General features: G+C 34.0%; 1 protein-coding gene across 1 annotated transcript; it reads left to right on the top strand.

Annotated features, from left to right (window-relative positions):
• The first annotated feature begins 11,805 nt into the window (after nt 1-11,805).
• On the top strand, nt 11,806-15,998 carry LOC126892246 (uncharacterized). Its single transcript, XM_050661740.1, has 2 exons — nt 11,806-12,213; nt 12,846-15,998. Exon 2 carries the CDS (start codon nt 15,076-15,078, stop codon nt 15,898-15,900), a length of 825 nt encoding a protein of 274 aa, XP_050517697.1. The 5' UTR covers nt 11,806-12,213; nt 12,846-15,075; the 3' UTR covers nt 15,901-15,998.
• Nucleotides 15,999-17,166: the final 1,168 nt, after the last annotated feature.

Genomic DNA, 17,166 nt, shown 5'->3' with positions numbered 1-17,166 from the left:
TGCGCAATGGTTCTTCTTTCAAAACTTGTTGCAAAAATAATTTCTATCTTTGAAAATCAATCTATAAAATTTCATTCAGTCAGCCTCTGGTCAGACTCCCAAGTAGCTCTGTCGTGGTGTAAAAGTCATCCAAGTCGGTGGTCGGTTTTCGTGGCTCACCGGGTAGCTCTTGTCCAAGAGTTGACTCAAAACTTTACATGGCTTCACATAAAGTCTGCGCAAAATGCCGCAGACCTTCTTTCTCGAGGTATGTCTGGTTCTGAAATTCTCAGTAGCGACTTCTGGTGGCAAGGTCCCAAATGCTTGCGAGATAAAAATTTCAATGTTTCCAATCTAGTAAATGACAAAGTTCTCGAAAACCTACCCGAGGAAAGAAAAATAAGCCTCGTGGTAAATTCTAATGTGGAAAATTTCTGGATAAAAATTTTCTCACGTTTCTCAAATATTTCACGCTTAAAACGTACAGTAGCGTACGTATTTCGTTTTATTTCTAATTGTAAAAAACAAAAAATTTCTGAACCTCTTTCTGTTGCGGAGTTAAATTATGCAATGGATTTCATCATCAAGAAAATACAGGGTGATGCATTTTCAAAAGAAATTTCGGCGCTTAAAAGTAACAAATTTATTTCGAATAAAAACTTCATGTCACTAAAACCATTTTTAGATTCTTCTAATTTTCTCAGAGTTGGAGGCAGACTTACGAACTGTCCCGACATAGACTATTTGCAAAAACATCCGATACTGCTCCCATCCAATAATCCTATCGTCAATCTTATCATCAAAAATGAACATCTCAGATTGGGACATGCTGGTGCGCAAACAGTTCTCTCAAATCTTCGTTTGAAATTCTGGGCTCTCAATGGTTTAAAGGAAGCAAAACGAATCATTCGCAACTGCACCATATGTTTCCGATTTTCGTGTGCTCCTGCACAACAGCTTATGGGTAATTTACCTGAAGATAGGTTGTCCATTACAACAAGACCTTTTCAAAAAGTGGGTGTAGATTATGGTGGACCCTTTCTGTTAAAATCTTCTTCACTCCGAAAAGCGCCAAAAATCAAGGCATACATAGCCATTTTCGTGTGCATGGTGACCAAAGCTGTGCACATTGAGGTTGTTTCTGATCTAACAACTTCTTCCTTTCTATTAACACTTAAGAGATTCATTTCCCGACGTGGTAACCCAACCGTCATTTACAGTGACAATGCCACATGTTTTTCTGGTGCAAGAAACCAACTCTATGACTTACACAAATTTTTTCAAAATAAGTCTAATTCTCAAACCATTATGGAATACCTTTCTGAAAATCAAACCTCGTGGAAGTTTATCCCCCCTAGATCTCCTCATTGGGCTGGGCTCTGGGAAGCTTCAGTAAAAAGCGCAAAATATCATATGCGTAGGCTAATAGGCTGTTCTTCTTTCACTTTCGAACAGTTTTACACTGTCATGGTTCAAATTGAAGCTGTGATGAATTCAAGGCCTATCTGTTCCATGTCCAGCGACCCTTCAGATTACACCTTTCTCAGTCCTGGGCATTTTATAATTGGCTCCAGCCTGTCAGCGCATCCTGAGCAAAACTTACAAAAAATTCCGGAAAATAAACTATCCATGTTTCAGCAAATTGCAAAAATACAACAAAGTTTCTGGAAAAAGTGGTCTGTTGATTACTTGAACCGGTTACAAAATTCTCCAAAATGGTCCCGACCAAGGGAAAACGTAAAAGTCAATGACTTAGTTCTTCTGAGAGAGGATAATGTAACCTCCTCTAAAATGGCCTTTAGCACGGGTAGTTGATACAATGCCCGGGCAAGATGGCAAAGTCAGAGTGGTCAAGTTGAAGACCATCGATGGTCAATTCACAAGGGCAATCTCTAAAATTTCGGTTCTCCCTAATCAAGGTAAAGAAGAGTAGGTTAGACCACAAGGCTCTAACGCCGGGGGGAATGTTGGAGAACTGTATTCTCCACCCAAAATAAATTCTATTTCACCAACAACAAATTTCCGCGCCGCCTCTGTAACAACCATAAATAATTTCATTACGCAGTGCCCGAAGAAAACTTCCAAGAATGTTAATCTCCGCCTCCAAAAACCCAAACACCCCAACGGGAAAATTTGTTAACGGTATGCAAGAGCGGGGTGCAACAGTCAGTCAGTCAACTATCAACACTCATTAAGAACGTACGCAAAAACCTCTTTTCATTTACGCTTTTTCGAAGAGAATTCTTCACGCCGCTAAGCAAAAAGCCGGTACAAAGTGTAAATATATGTGTAGTGGCGTCTTTCACGGATAAGTTGTTAACTCAATTGTTCACATGTAAAATTCTATTTCTTGCCCTTTTCAACTTCATTACAGTCATAGCAAAATAGAAAGTGTTTTATTTACATTAACAATTCAACAGGCCAGAATTACAGCATCTTACGGTTCATTAAAAGTTCTCCTCTTAGCTATCGAAGGCTTAGCGACACATTGAACTTACTGCAAGTGCAAAACGCTGGAAAGAGACATTGGAACTACTCCAAACTCTCCATGGAGGAATGTTGAACACCGGCGTCCCTCCAACTTTCATATTGTTCTTTTTCTACTTTAACTCATTTTGAAAATACGGTTTGTGTACCTTCCTTCCGTAAGTAAAGGAACGACTCTACCTATTTTCACGTTTCATTTTTTTTATCTGGAATTCCTTCCGTAAGTTAAGGAATCATACGATATTTTCTTTCTTTTGTTATTGTGCCTTATCATTGCAATATTTCTCATAAATACGCTCCAGTGGTATTCTCGTCACAGCGAGTCACGCATCAGAGCTATTTATCCCTTTTCGTGGACTTTCTCTGCAGCTCTGGTGATATTTCCACTACGTGGATCACATACCCGAGCACACAGCAACCCCAGGTCTGTGATATTTCCCGAAGGGATCAAACACTCACCGTTTACAATTTTTCTCGTGTAAGACACACTCTGCACACACGAGATGCAAGAAATTATTGTCTAAATTATTCGAAAACGAATCATGGACACTCGAAATGTTCTCAGGTCCAACAACGAGGATCCTACTAAGTCGAAAGAGGTTCAACCTGATGAAATGGACACTTCCAGCCTCACTCCGCGACACAATTATGGTGCCATATGAACTGAAGCTGCATCAACCACCCATATGAATTTAGTGACACAATTGAAAGAGGGCAATATTGATACAAACCCCTTTACCAGTTATTGTGTAGATAATGCAAATGTAAACTTTGACTGCCATAATTCAGTTTTTCAAATATTGCACCATGATAATGACAACATTTTATCAGTGGGATGCCCTGCACACAACTTACACGATAGTGTAAAGAATGGGCTGGGTGAGAGTAATTTTGATTTAGAGAATTTCATTTTGAAGCTCCATAACTATTTTTCATATTATGCAAAACGAGTTAACGCTCTGAAAGATTGTTATGTGATCCACGAAGCTGAATTTGTTCCTGTTCTAAGGCATGTTAAGACGAGATAGTTATCACTTCTCCCTGCCGTGGATCGCGCTACCAAATCTTTCGATATCCTGAAAGATTATTTTATATCATTGGGAGAAGACGAACTGCGCTGTGGCAATTCTTTAACTCTGACGAAACGAAACCTTTATCTGGCATTTTACCAAAAAACACTGAAAGTCTTACAAGATTCATTAGTATGTCACAAAATACTGATTGAACTAAGCCAAAAATTGAGGCAGAGAATTGAAGATGAATTTGTGGGATAACTGTGGGATACTCAAATAAAAAATACTGTTGTGCGTGGTACAAAGATGTTTTGCATTACTTAGAAACTAGATACGATTTCAAGGATAGCAAATTGGACTTAAGCCATTTTCTCTCCAGGATGACTCCTTTACTTACGTGTCAATGGTCAATATAACTGAAAATCTAAAAATTGATACGTTCTTGAATTGAAAAAGAAGTGTGTAAAATTAAAGAATTAGTGAAGGCAGCAATGCAAACCAAGACTTGGCACCGCTACAAAAATGGCACAACATTTTTAAAGCCAACCACGACACTCGAGTATGTCAAAGCAGGAATTCAAATTAAAACAAATTTTAGCATGACTTGCAGTGAATTTTATAACTACATACAGGGTGAGTCATGAGGAACTGTACATACTCCACCTCGTATAGAGGCCCCTATGGGGAATAACAAATGATGATTAAAAAGTGTCTGCTCCCATTATTTAATAATATACAGGGAGACTTTCGCATTTTGACAGAAATTTGTATTCATCATAATTTTTGAACGGTCAGATCGATGTGTCTCTTATTTTGGTCAATCGTTACACTATTAATACCCAATAAACTGATTTATTCAAACTAGAAAAAAATCAGGTCCGGCTTTAGAAAATTATTTCGTTTGGGTCTTAGAAAAAATTTCACCCTGTATACGCTTTTTGAAAACTGTAATATGAATTTTACAAATTAGACAAATAGGCAATTAAAATGGCATATTTATTTTTTCCCACACGATTACTTAGTTTAAAAAAAAATTAAATTTAACAATGAATTAAAAGTTTGGTAAAGTAAACCATAGATTTAAAAAAATTAACTTTTATTACAAAAATTAATTTTTTTTAAACAAATATTTACTTTACGTTACCATCCAATCAACTGATTTATTAAAACTAGAAAAAAATCAGGTCCGGCTTTAAAAAATTAGTTCGTTTGGGTCTTAGAAAAAATTTCACCCTGTATAAGCTTTTTGAAAACTCTAATATGAATTTTACAAATTAGACAAATAGACAATTAAAATGGCATATTGATTTTTTGCCCACAAGATTACTTAATTTTTTATTAAAAAATCAAATTTGTCAAAATCGCAATTTTTCCATAAAAATAAAAAAAATTAAACGTTATTCTTAAAATTAAAAGTTTCACAATTTTTTCTATAACATGTCTAGATCTAAAACTCCCCATAACACTTCTCTTTGGACTCTAGTAATCGCGTGGGGAAAAAAATAAATATGCCATTTTAATTGCCTATTTGTCTAATTTGTAAAATTCATATTAGAGTTTTCAATAAGCGTATACAGGGTTAAATTTTTTCTAACACCAAAACGAACTAATTTTTTAAATCCGGGCCTGATTTTTTCTAGTTTGAATAAATCAGTTGATTGGGTGGTAACATAAATTAAATATTTGTTCAAAAAAAATATTTTTTGTAATAAAAGTTAATTTTTTTTAAATCTATGGTTTACTTTACCAAACTTTTAATTATTCATAGTCAAATTTGATTCTTTTATAAAAAAATTAAGTAATGGTGTGGAGAAAAAAATAAATATGTCATTTTAATTGCCTATTTGTCTAATTTGTAAAATTTATATTAGAGTTTTCAAAAAGCGTATACAGGGTGAAATTTTTTCTAAGACCCAAAAGAACTAACTTTTTAAATCCGGACCTGAGTTTTCTCTAGTTTGAATAAATCAGTTGATTGGGTGGTAACATAAATTAAATATTTGTTCAAAAAAAATATTTTTTGTAATAAAAGTTAATTTTTTTTAAATCCATGGTTCACTTTTCCAAACTTTTAATTATTCACAGTCAAATTTGATTTTTTTATAAAAAAATTTAGTAATAGTGTGGGGAAAAAAATAAATATGCCATTTTAATTGCCTATTTGTCTAATTTTTAAAATTCATATTAGTTTTCAAAAACAGTATACAGGGTGAAATTTTTTCTAAGACCCAAACGAACTAATTTTTTAAAGCCGGACCTGAGTTTTTTTCTAGTTTGAATAAATCAGTTGATTAGGTGGTAATAGTGTAACGATCGACCAAAATAAGAGACACATCGACCTGACCGTTCAAAAATTATGACGAATACAAATTTCTGTCAAAATGCGAAACTCGCCCTGTATATTACTAAACAATGGGAGCAGACCCTTTTTAATGGTAATTTTTTATTCCCCATAGGAACCTTTTTACAAGGTAGGAGTATGTACAGTTCCCCATGACTCACCCTGTATAATATTAACAACAGGGAACTCCTAAAGTGCCAAAATCGAATGAAAAACATAATTTTAATAAAAAATAAATAATTTACTTAATCTAAGATTTTGTTTTGTAATTTCGTTTGATTATTAGTATGTAGGATTAAATACAGATTACAGAAACACCCTGTTGTTTATTTGTCCCGATCTACAACCCTAAATCCAGATTTGTTTTACCTTATGTACCGATTTAAACCAAATCGGACCTGGCAACCACTAGTTGTAGATCATATTCTGCTTTTGTTTTTAAGTCAAACCAGTTCTCAGCTTCATAGATAATCACCGTGTTATCAGCAAACCAAATTAGATGCCCTGTACCTACTCTGCAATGAAAATAATCCATTTATTTATAGATTAAACAGAACAGGACCAATACTATTCCTTGTGACACTCCATATGTTATACCTCTTTGCCTGCGGTAACTTCTAAATAATTGTTAAACAGTTTTCTCTTATACCAACTTTTTCCAAGGTTTGAAAGAGGTTACTATAGCTAACAGTGTCAAAAGCTTTGGTCAAATCAAGAAATATACATAAGCAAACTTTATTGTTCTTAAGTGCTTCATATGCTTTTGATGTTAAATTCAAAATGGTATCTTGGGTGGAAGTATTTTGCTTGAAACCAAATTGGATAGGAAAATTATATGAAGGTCTTATAAAGAAAAGTCTTGAAGACGAACTTGAAGTTCTGGGAAAAATTTCAGATAGACAGTGTGGTTTTAGAAAAGCCAGTGTTAGAGAATGTTCTAACATAACGATAATTATAATTTCTGCTTATTAAATCTCAATACAATTTATTGCATCCTTGACTATTTCAAAACGAACACATCTGCCTTTTGTAGTTTCCAAATTAATTAACGCAGAGAAAATATTGCCTTTCCGGTGGCTCCTTTTTGAGTTTTGATACAAGGAGCGTTGCACTATGAAAACATTCGATTCTAAGATACATCCTGTTTCCCACAGGTTCGGCCGAAAATAAGAACAGTCTTTATACCTTAACTTGACCATGCGTGATTTAAGCTGTCTCGCTGTTGGATTTATGTTTCCTAAAATCAATAAAGACCTTTGTGCGTACCGAACAGCATTAGAGTTTTTGTTTATTCTGAAACTTTAATTAGATACGCATAGGACTTTGATAAATTGGTGTCCCCTCTTGTTACGAAACAAAAAAAATCAACAAACTCAAACTTTGGAAAGTGTATCGACCTATAGCCCTAAAAAAAACTAGCTAAGAAAGACTATAAAGCAATTACAAAACAAGAATTTTCGATAAAAGAAAATTGCAAAAACTACAAGATTCTTGAAAACCCGATTATCTTAAAAACGTTACATTGGAAAATTATAAATCACTAACGGATAAATTTTGTTCTGCCAATAAAAATTTAGCTAATTTTATTACTATTCAAATTGAACAAAATCTGAAAAAAAGAACGGTCGGAGATATTCAAACAAATACAAAAAGTTTTGTTTAAAATTATATTTTAACGGTCCAAAACTGTATAGGAAAAAATTAGTTAAAGAATTTTGCTTGCCCAGTGTTACAACATTACACAAATTTGTCACACATATACCTGTCAAACCTGGAATAAATGATTTCATTTTTGATATACTTAAAAAAATGAATAATGTTTCTGATCTCGATAAATTATGTATCCTTTGTTTTGACGAAATGAGTATTAAGGCACATTTATTTTATAGTATTAAAAAAGATAGGATAATAGGTTCTGAAGACTTTGGAGATGAAAATACTAGTTTTAAATCAGCAATATCCGCAACAGTAATAATGATAAGAGGCGTAAAAACCAACTGGAAGCAACCAATAGCTTACTACCTTGTTAATTCAACTTGCCCTGCTGAAAAGCTACAAAATATAATTTTAGATATTATTACAAAATTACAAAATATTTCTTTAAAAGTGGTAGGGGTAGTATGTGATATGGGCTCTAATAATCTTAAACTTTCAAATTTGTTAAATATATCTGCCGATATACCATATTTTTATCATGAAAATAATAAAATTGTCTTTTCTTTTGATACACCTCATTTATTAAAAGCACTCTGCAATTATTTCCTAAGAAACAAATTTGTTACTGATGATATTATCGCTTCTTGGGAATTCATTAAAAAATTTTACGAACATGATAAACAATATCCTATACGTGCAGCGCCAAAATTGACCAAATCACATATATCTCCTAACAATTTTGAAAAAATGAAAGTGAAATATGCTTCTTAGATATTTAGTAACACTGTTGCTGCCGGTCTGCATCTGTATATTAGATTTAATGTATTCGTCGAGGAAGCAACAACAACCGAAACATTTATTAGGAACATTAATAATTTATTTGATATGCTCAATTCTTCTTCATTAAGAGGAACAACTGAGTACCAAAGACCGTATAGAGGAACCGATACTCAGCAAGAATTTCTTAATACGTGTTTCCGATTGTTTAATAATTTACAGGTAATTAATTTTAAAGGTGAAAATGTAACACCAAGAATAAAATGTGTTAATGGTTGGAAAATAACCATTAATGGAGTGATTCATTTGTGGAATCTACTAGTCCCATGGAATGGATTATTTTTTAACAAGGCGGATGAATCAAGATTGTCTAGAAAACTTTTTTGGTTCAATCAGGCAGCAAGGTGGCAGTTGTGTTAACCCTACTCCGGTATAATTTACCGCAGCATTCAAAAGATATTTTTGTTTAGACATGATGCATTCCGGTACAGAAAATTGCGAAAAAAATGCCGGCGATATTTTGTTAAATTTAACCGATATATGTAACGACGAATCACTGCCCGAAACCCCTGATTCGGTTCCTGAAAATAGTTTAGATGACCAAGAATATCAAACATCAGATAAATTACAGAAAAACTTCACAAGATATATATGCGGTAATTTAATAAAAAAGTGTCTTAGGAAACATGTTTGTCAAATCTGTGAAGCATATGGGAGAGAGTACGATGAACTAGACGATTCGTCTCTGTTTTGTTACGTTAAAGCCTACAGTGGTAATGAAACAAACGTTTTTGGCAAGCTCTATATGCCGAGCCAAAATTTTGTGCAGTATGTTACAGATCTGGAAATTATTTTTCAAGAGAATTTTCAAAATTTTAGTCATCAACCGAAAATCTTACAAAACTACGTTAGCTTATTCGAAAAAATACCATATACGCATCCTTACAGAAATTTTCCAAAGGGTTATCTCTAGCATATAGCATTATATGCTAGAATAAGAATATATTACACATTAAAAACAATTAATAGAAATTTTAAAGTATCTAAGACAAAAGGACATATTAATTTCTAATAAATAATCCTGTTTATATTTTTTTGATAATTTAGTTAGTTAAGTAATTCATAATTTAGTTTTATAATGTATTTTTTTGATAACTACTTCTTCTATAATATTATATATTAAATTTTTCTGGAGCTCTATACTTAATTCAAGAGCTATTTTGGTATATATTGCCTGCCGTCATACGAATTACAAACAAGCGTTACGACGCGGTAAATTTGAATTACTCCTCCTGGTTTAAAAACAGAGTATAGTAATGCCGTGAGAGCTTCGAGATTAACCTCCTTTTTATTTGACGTTTATATGACGTGTACAATATATTAAAAACCATTGAGATTTAAAACTTGCGCAATACCGTTGATATTTTAAATACCGTTGAAATATAAACATTGAATTGTAATATTGTTTTTCATTTATTAAACCCTTTAGTTTTGTAATATTAACATTTAGTAAGAACATCTGGACAGTTAAAATATGGGAAGCCGCATTTTTTATTTTTATAAATAATAGTAGTAGGCCCAGAAAGTTTTAGTACGGCTCTGTAACATTAACCAAAGGAGCGTGCGGTCTCCGCCCGCATCCACCACTGGTGAATTATCAATTTCGTACTTTGCCGGTATTACTTCCTGAGATCAAAGCGCCGACCGAGGATTGGGTTTACTGTGGAACCTCTATATACTGTGGCTCTACTCAGAATGTATTCTCTCGAATGATTACATTCTCACTTCACGGCTCACATTTTCTTATTACCATTACTCGGTTTTTCACGCGAATTATCTATTTTCTCACCCTTTATTAATCCCATACTTGACTCTTTAATCGCAGTTCACTTTACTTTCAATTGTACATAGCAAAAGTATGTATGTCTTGTAGTAAACCCAATAATAAGCATATGTATTTGTACAGTGATTGTAAATAGTGATTGTGCTAAATAATAAAATAATTATCCCACACGTTTTTTAATCATTTCAACACAAATTTACACCTTGCTTCGACTCGACAAAGATTATCAGAGTCTACTTATCAACCACTACAGAAGCTGATTTCCGTCTTGTGTGAAGGACAAGAGATATTGACCAGGTCCATTTAACCACAGGTGAAGCGTTCTGCACAGCCACATCGGCTATAGATGCTGTGAAGAAGATATCTGACACTTTAAAAAGATCAGAAAAAAGATGGGCCATTCTTGTGATGTTCGACGTGAAGAACGCCTTCAACTCTGCAAATTGGCATCACATACTAACGAAGCTCAAAGTGGCAGGAGTGTCATCAGACTACATCATAAATATTATAAATAAATACCTGACAAACAGATATTTGAATGTAGTATATAAGACAGACATGGAACTCTCATCAGGAGTACCGAAAGGGTCCGTTTTGGAACCTACTCTATGGAATGTATGTACTGTATAACGGGGTATTAGAAATAGACTATAGGCAAGACACCTACGCCATAGCATATGCAGACGAGCTTGCAATCCTAATAGAGTCTAACATCAATGGGGATATTGAAAAAAAGGGGACATGTTGTTACAGAAAAGTCAACAGGTGGATGATAGAGAATGACCTAGAGTTGGCAAGTAGCAAAACAGATATAGTAATACTAAAGGGACCAAGACAGAGACCAACTTTGAGTTTTGATTTAAATGGTAGCATTATAGAACCGAGTAACTGTGCTAAATATCTGGCCATACACCTTGATTCAGGTTTGAGATACACGAAACACCTTGTAAATGCAGCTCAAAAGGCTGAACAGAGAATCGCTGCTACGACAAAGATTATGCCAAATATAGGCGGACCTAGTAACTATAAAAGAAAATTGTATCTCCAGGTAGTACAATCCACCCTCCTATATGGGACACTTGTATGGCTTGAAGCGTTGAGATTCAAAAAATATGAGGAAATATTAACGAGAACGCAAAGAAAACCCCTCCTGATGGTAGTAAGTGCATACCGGACTACATCGACGATAGCTCTACAGGTGATTGCGGGTACGCTCCCCATTCATCTTCTAGCAAAAGAACGTAAGATCATATACGACAATGATAACGGCCACCTAATAGGGGTGAAAGCCGAGGTAAGAGACCAAATGCTAAACGAATGGCAACAAGAATGGTAGGAACAGATAGAAACAGTACAACGGACGAAAACACTAATTCCAGATGTGAAAGAGTGGTACCAATGTGGGTTTAAAAGAACAAATTACTTTTTTACTCAATTCCTGACCGGGCATGGCTCATTCAGGTCTTACACACATCGCATAAGGAAAGCTGAAGATGACTTATGTATAGAATGTGGAGTGCGTGATGCAACGTTTTCCACGCCAAAAGAGAAGACATGAGAACAAAACTAGGAGAGCCAACACCAGAGACTATAATGAATGTAACCATGAAAAGCACAGAAGACTTCAACGTGATAGTAGACCTAATAAAAGAGATAATAAAAAAAAGGAAACGCAAGAGAGAGCGAGACGATATGGGAGATTATAACAGTCCGTTAACTTTAATTATCTTTATAGTTATTTTATTTAAATTTTAATAACGGTTTGTCATTAAATTATACTTAAAAATAATAAGATCTAATTAAAATAAATCTTTGACTGACGTCATACTTAACTATTAGTTGGCACAAGTACTTCAGTTGGTATTAGACACCATTCGCTGTCATGTAAGTTTCGTTCTGTGGGGCTTCTCGTCTAACGACGGGAAATATTGGATACTTCGCTTGGTACGCTAGAACGGAAAAGTGGCGGATGACTGATTGAAAAGGACGGAAATTTTAATACAATAGTTTCAAGCTTTTATAAGTGATATTTAGTGGCAAATTATTGGTGGTGTTTTGGAGAAGCTAGGAGACTAAGTTTTGGGAGATCCCGGAGGAATTGGAAGTCATGTCATCCGGTAAATTTTTTTTACTCTTAAAAAGTTTGAGAAAAAGGAACGAATATGGCCCCTATCATGTCATATTAAATTCCTATTGAATTTATTTCTGTAAATGTATGAATCGAAGTTGTTCTTTGAATTTAGTATCTTTAATTATATCCATAGTTCGAAAATATACACTCAGATGAAGATTATCTTGTCACATATCCTGTAAATTATATCATTTGATTTGTGGGGTTATGTCAACCTCATAATATTGAATTCAAATTTTACAGATTAGATTCATTATTCTCTATTCTATTAGATTGTGTGTATTCTAGCCACCTTAAATTCGTTCCAAAAGCCAGTATTTTTCTTAAAATTTACAACACATTACATTATCCCATACCATTTTTAATAATAAAAAAAATACCCTTTATAGACATATTTTTCAGATAAAAATCATATTCTGTATTAAATATTGAATTTAAAGTTAAATCCCAAATTAATGTGTGTAATGTGAATCAAGGTCAAATCCATCATTGTTTTTGCTAATGATCTTCTTTTTGTTGTTCATTCTAAAAAAAGATATCTCATTTCTTTTCCTTTGGCTCTTTGATCTTTCCTTAGATTCTGACATTGAAACTAAAACGGGACATGTTTGTTTTTAGCCACTTGGGGGAAATCTTAAACTGTAACCAGTCCGTCAGCTCCCCTCACAACTGGGAGCAACCGTTCTACGCCAAGCCAGGTCATTTGGAGACCAGCCTGGAGAACCTCCCACATACCTACTTTGTATCCTGCCCTCTGCACCCCAGAAGGGCATCGGTATATTAATTGATACAAGCTAGCACCATCCCTGTGCTAATTCGCTTACCAGGGATTTTGGAATCCGTAGCAAGGACACTCTCGGGGACCATATAGGGTTTGTTTTGGGACACTTGGTATCTGCTAGTGATTGTCACTTCCACTATTACACCACATTCATTTTTTGTATAAGACTCGGGACATTTATTTTGATGATTAAGTTTTATAGTTTATCGCACATATTTTGTTTCAATATTTAAGTTGCATATTGTTTTTATATATCTATAATAGTTGATAGTGTTCCCCAAACCAGTAAACTCTCTGGTCAAAGAGGTTTGAGATCAGATCATCTTTTCCCCATATGAGATTTTCTTTACCTTTATATATTACCTGAAATTTACTTGTACCATTTATTTACTTAATTAACTTTATATTTTTAGTACTAACCTTGCTTGTCTCCACTTATCAATTTAAATTTATATACTTTTTCCTCTTAATTTGCTTAATTTATTAACTTATTCATATAACTTTTATCTTTCTTTAGTCAATCATAATTATTTAACTTATTTGCTTAACTTTACTTAAATTCATTTAATCAATTTTTAATTATATCTTTGGATGCTATTCCCTTTGAATAGCTATCCATTTTACTTGTTATATTTTTTAGTGACTACGTGTCGAAGCAACTGATTTTTATATATCAAGTAGACCGTAGGTTCACCTTAATGAGGCTAGTGCCTATTTAACTCTTTGAGAGTTACGGAAATTATTCATTGTGAATAATCCTCCCTTAATTATATTCTGGTTCATTAGTTCTATAGGGTTTAACGTTGCTGTACGTATTGCAATCGTACAATTATTTGGTGAAGGTTGTTATTTAACCTAGTATATGTAAGTTGGGGGTACGCTCCATATAAGAGCTACTCCATTACTAATGTAACTATAGATTATATTTATATTACTATAGGTAATTATTTCCCATTGTCATTTTAGAGTTACATAGTTTGTATTTTTCTAACTCAGAGGTTGTCAAAAATCTAAGTAGTTATATTTAATAAATATTTATTTGTTTTTGTATATCAATTATTTTTTCCCATTTTTGAATTTAATATATTTAATATTTAACAGCAGTGTAAGATACCTGGAAGTTTGGTCTATCCCAACTTCTGGCGCCCATAATTCAGTCTATTGTATTTATCTCCTACATTCTTCTATTTTTATTATATTATTATATTTATTTAATCTATTTTCTGAGCATATATTCTTATCTTAATATTTCCCTTCTTAGTTATCATCACTCTCTACTTTGATCTACTGTTCTTCGACAGGCATGCAAACGAGCCGTATCCATCCTTGAGTGTCAAGTTGCTCTCTTGCATCTATAGCTAGCCAACTCTATTCAGTTTGCCTCTGTCTCTCCATACTTCCATTATCAGTTCATCACCCTTCCTTCATTCATTTCATTCTATCATTTTAGTTCAACAAATACTACTGCAAAGTAGTATTTTTGTTACATCGGCAGCCCAACTTGGTGCCAACCTTTTATAGGTTCCTTTAGTTCATTTTTTTTTTCTTTTATTTATATTATTCCCTTATGATATCTTTTTATACATTCTGTTCTGATTTATTTTGTTTTTAATTACTTATTAATACTTAACAGGTATACTGTCACTGCTGTATCTATTAATTAGTTGAGATTTTGAAACCTCGTTTATAGTTTTGTCATACAGCTTACATTCTGGGTTGAATTTGAAACGAAGTATAAGTAACTAACATATATATTATATTATTGCAAATTTTACTCCTTCAGCCAGTGGTGTATTTGTATGTACAGTTGATCGTTAATACTTACATATTTTTTTTTGGGTACAAGTATAATAACTAAAATTTTTTTTCCAATATTTAGGTACTATATTTACCTGATTATACCTTATTTACTGTATTTATTTGATATATATATATTTTGCTGGCCATTTTTGATTTTGTTGGTGTGTTGCTAATAGTTTCTCCGTACCTATATATTTTGCGTACAAACTTAAGTATATTTCGTATTTCTGACTTTTGGATTGCTTGTCAATAACTTTTGCTTTCATCATGTGTGCTTTTAAAGTTGAACATCTTCTGGTGGACGAATTGGACTATGAGTTGAAAATTAGGGACGTAGTACCAGAGGAGTCAGCAACCGTCGATAGAAAACGCAATCTTCTGCGGGGTGCTTTGAAGCAAGAAGCAGGCAATAGGAGTTTCACCCAACTTTCGGCTGTACATATCCCTTTTGAGGACCAACGGAAAGGAATATCCGAAACGTTGGATAGCTTGTCGAAGAAAATAGAGAAGTTTAGGGGAACTGTACAGGACAATGAATATGTTAGATTAATATCTCGTCTAGCTCATATTTCTGGCCGAGTACACTTGTTACAGTGTACTACGGAAGAGCAGGAATCTTTTAAAAAGTCAGTTTCTCTTAAAATCCTTACATTGGAGGGTGAGCTTGATTCTAAAGTTAACCCCATAGCCACATCTACTCCTAATGCTCCAGTCAGTGTCGTTCCTAGTTTTACATACTCCAAACCCGTTCAAGTACACAAATGGGGTGTTTTATTTTCCGGTGAAAAACAGCACACGGATGTGATTTCATTTTTAGAAAAGGTCGAATGTCTTCGAGTATCTAGAGGTGTCTCCGAGGAAAATTTGTTTGCGGCTTCAGCCGAATTGTTTACCGGTCCTGCTTTCACCTGGTTCATGAATAATAGGGGTAATTTGTCTTGCTGGTCTGATCTCGTTCGCAAGTTGAGGTCAGATTTTCTTCCTTACTCATACCAGGATGATCTCTTGGATGAAATCAAAAACCGTAAGCAGAAACCAGGGGAGTCTGTCACTATGTTCATTAATACTATTTTAGGCATGTGTAGCCGGTGAGACACTCCGTTATCTGATTTGTCCAAAATAAAAATCATCTTAAAATGTTTACTGCCCTTTTATCATCAGCAGTTAGCTCTTATGGACATCCAGAGTATTGATGATCTCACTGTAAAGTGCAAACGTTTGGAGGAAACATTATCTTGGTCTTCTCAGCCTCCATCTTCATCTCGACCCTCTTCTAACTCTTCTTCTCAACCAACTTCCTTTAGACGTTCTTGGCAAAATAAGGGCCCTGAACATAATGTTTCTGTTTTTAGTTCTGTTGTTTGCTGGAATTGTCACCAGTCTAATCATAAGTTCAATGATTGTGGTATCCCTCAAACTCGTATTTTCTGCCACGGTTGTGGTAGGGAAAATACCCTCAAAAGAAATTGTTTCAAGTGTTCGGGAAACGAAATGTCGGAGGTCCGTCCCCTGAGCGTTTCTCCGTCCAACACCCAATCAGGGAATCAAACCCCATCAGAAAACGAGACAGCTGGCCCAAGCACACCAAGCAACTCAAACCCATCTTCCAATCGGAAAGGGAAGAAAGCATCGTTCAGGAAACAAGCACACACCACAAATCAAAATCAGTCCAGAAATTAACTTTTAGTCATGATACGTTGAACGCACGTGATTCACAGGGTTGCAAAGCCACAAATTCTTCTTTAATTAGTAGTGTTAATTATAATAATGAGTTTGATAGTGAAGTAGTTCCATATAATGGCTGTAGCCAACCAAATACTTTAGATTTAGATAATAATTCTTTATTGGTTAGGAAACAAAATGATAATAGGCCATATTTACCTATTCAAATTTTAGGACAATCGTGTTTAGCTTTATTAGATAGTGGCTCTAATATTTCGTTGATAGGAGCACATTCGTTAAATTTATTGAAAAATGCTAATATTCCCATTGTGCCCATTTTATCCTTGCAAGTATCTACAGCAGATGGTACAGTTCAGTCTATTACAGGCAAACTCCAAATTGAAATCACAGTGGCAAATTTATGTAGGCAAATTACATTTTATGTTATTCCTTCTGTACAGAATTCTATAACTTTAGGTATGGACTTCTTCAATGCTTTTAATAGCACCTTAAGTTGTTCTGATTTTTCTTTTTCCATATCTGAATTTAATCTGTCTACCCTTAGTGCTATTCATGATTTTTACAGTTTATCTAGTTCTGAACAAAGGCAATTGGAGAATATGATCTCTCAGTTTACTACTATTTCTTCAAATGACAAACTAGGTCGTACTTCATTAATATCTCACACTATTGAGG

Source organism: Diabrotica virgifera, chromosome 9 (genome assembly GCF_917563875.1).
Source record: "Diabrotica virgifera virgifera chromosome 9, PGI_DIABVI_V3a".
NCBI classification, from domain to species: domain Eukaryota; kingdom Metazoa; phylum Arthropoda; class Insecta; order Coleoptera; family Chrysomelidae; genus Diabrotica; species Diabrotica virgifera.
Note: the sequence above shows the minus strand (reverse complement) of the source record. Positions and strands in the feature narration are given on the sequence as shown.

What these genes read in the sequence shown, in the direction of transcription:
- LOC126892246 (XM_050661740.1), top strand. Translation starts at nt 15,076, where the DNA reads ATGTGTGCTTTTAAAGTTGAACATCTTCTGGTGGACGAATTGGACTAT.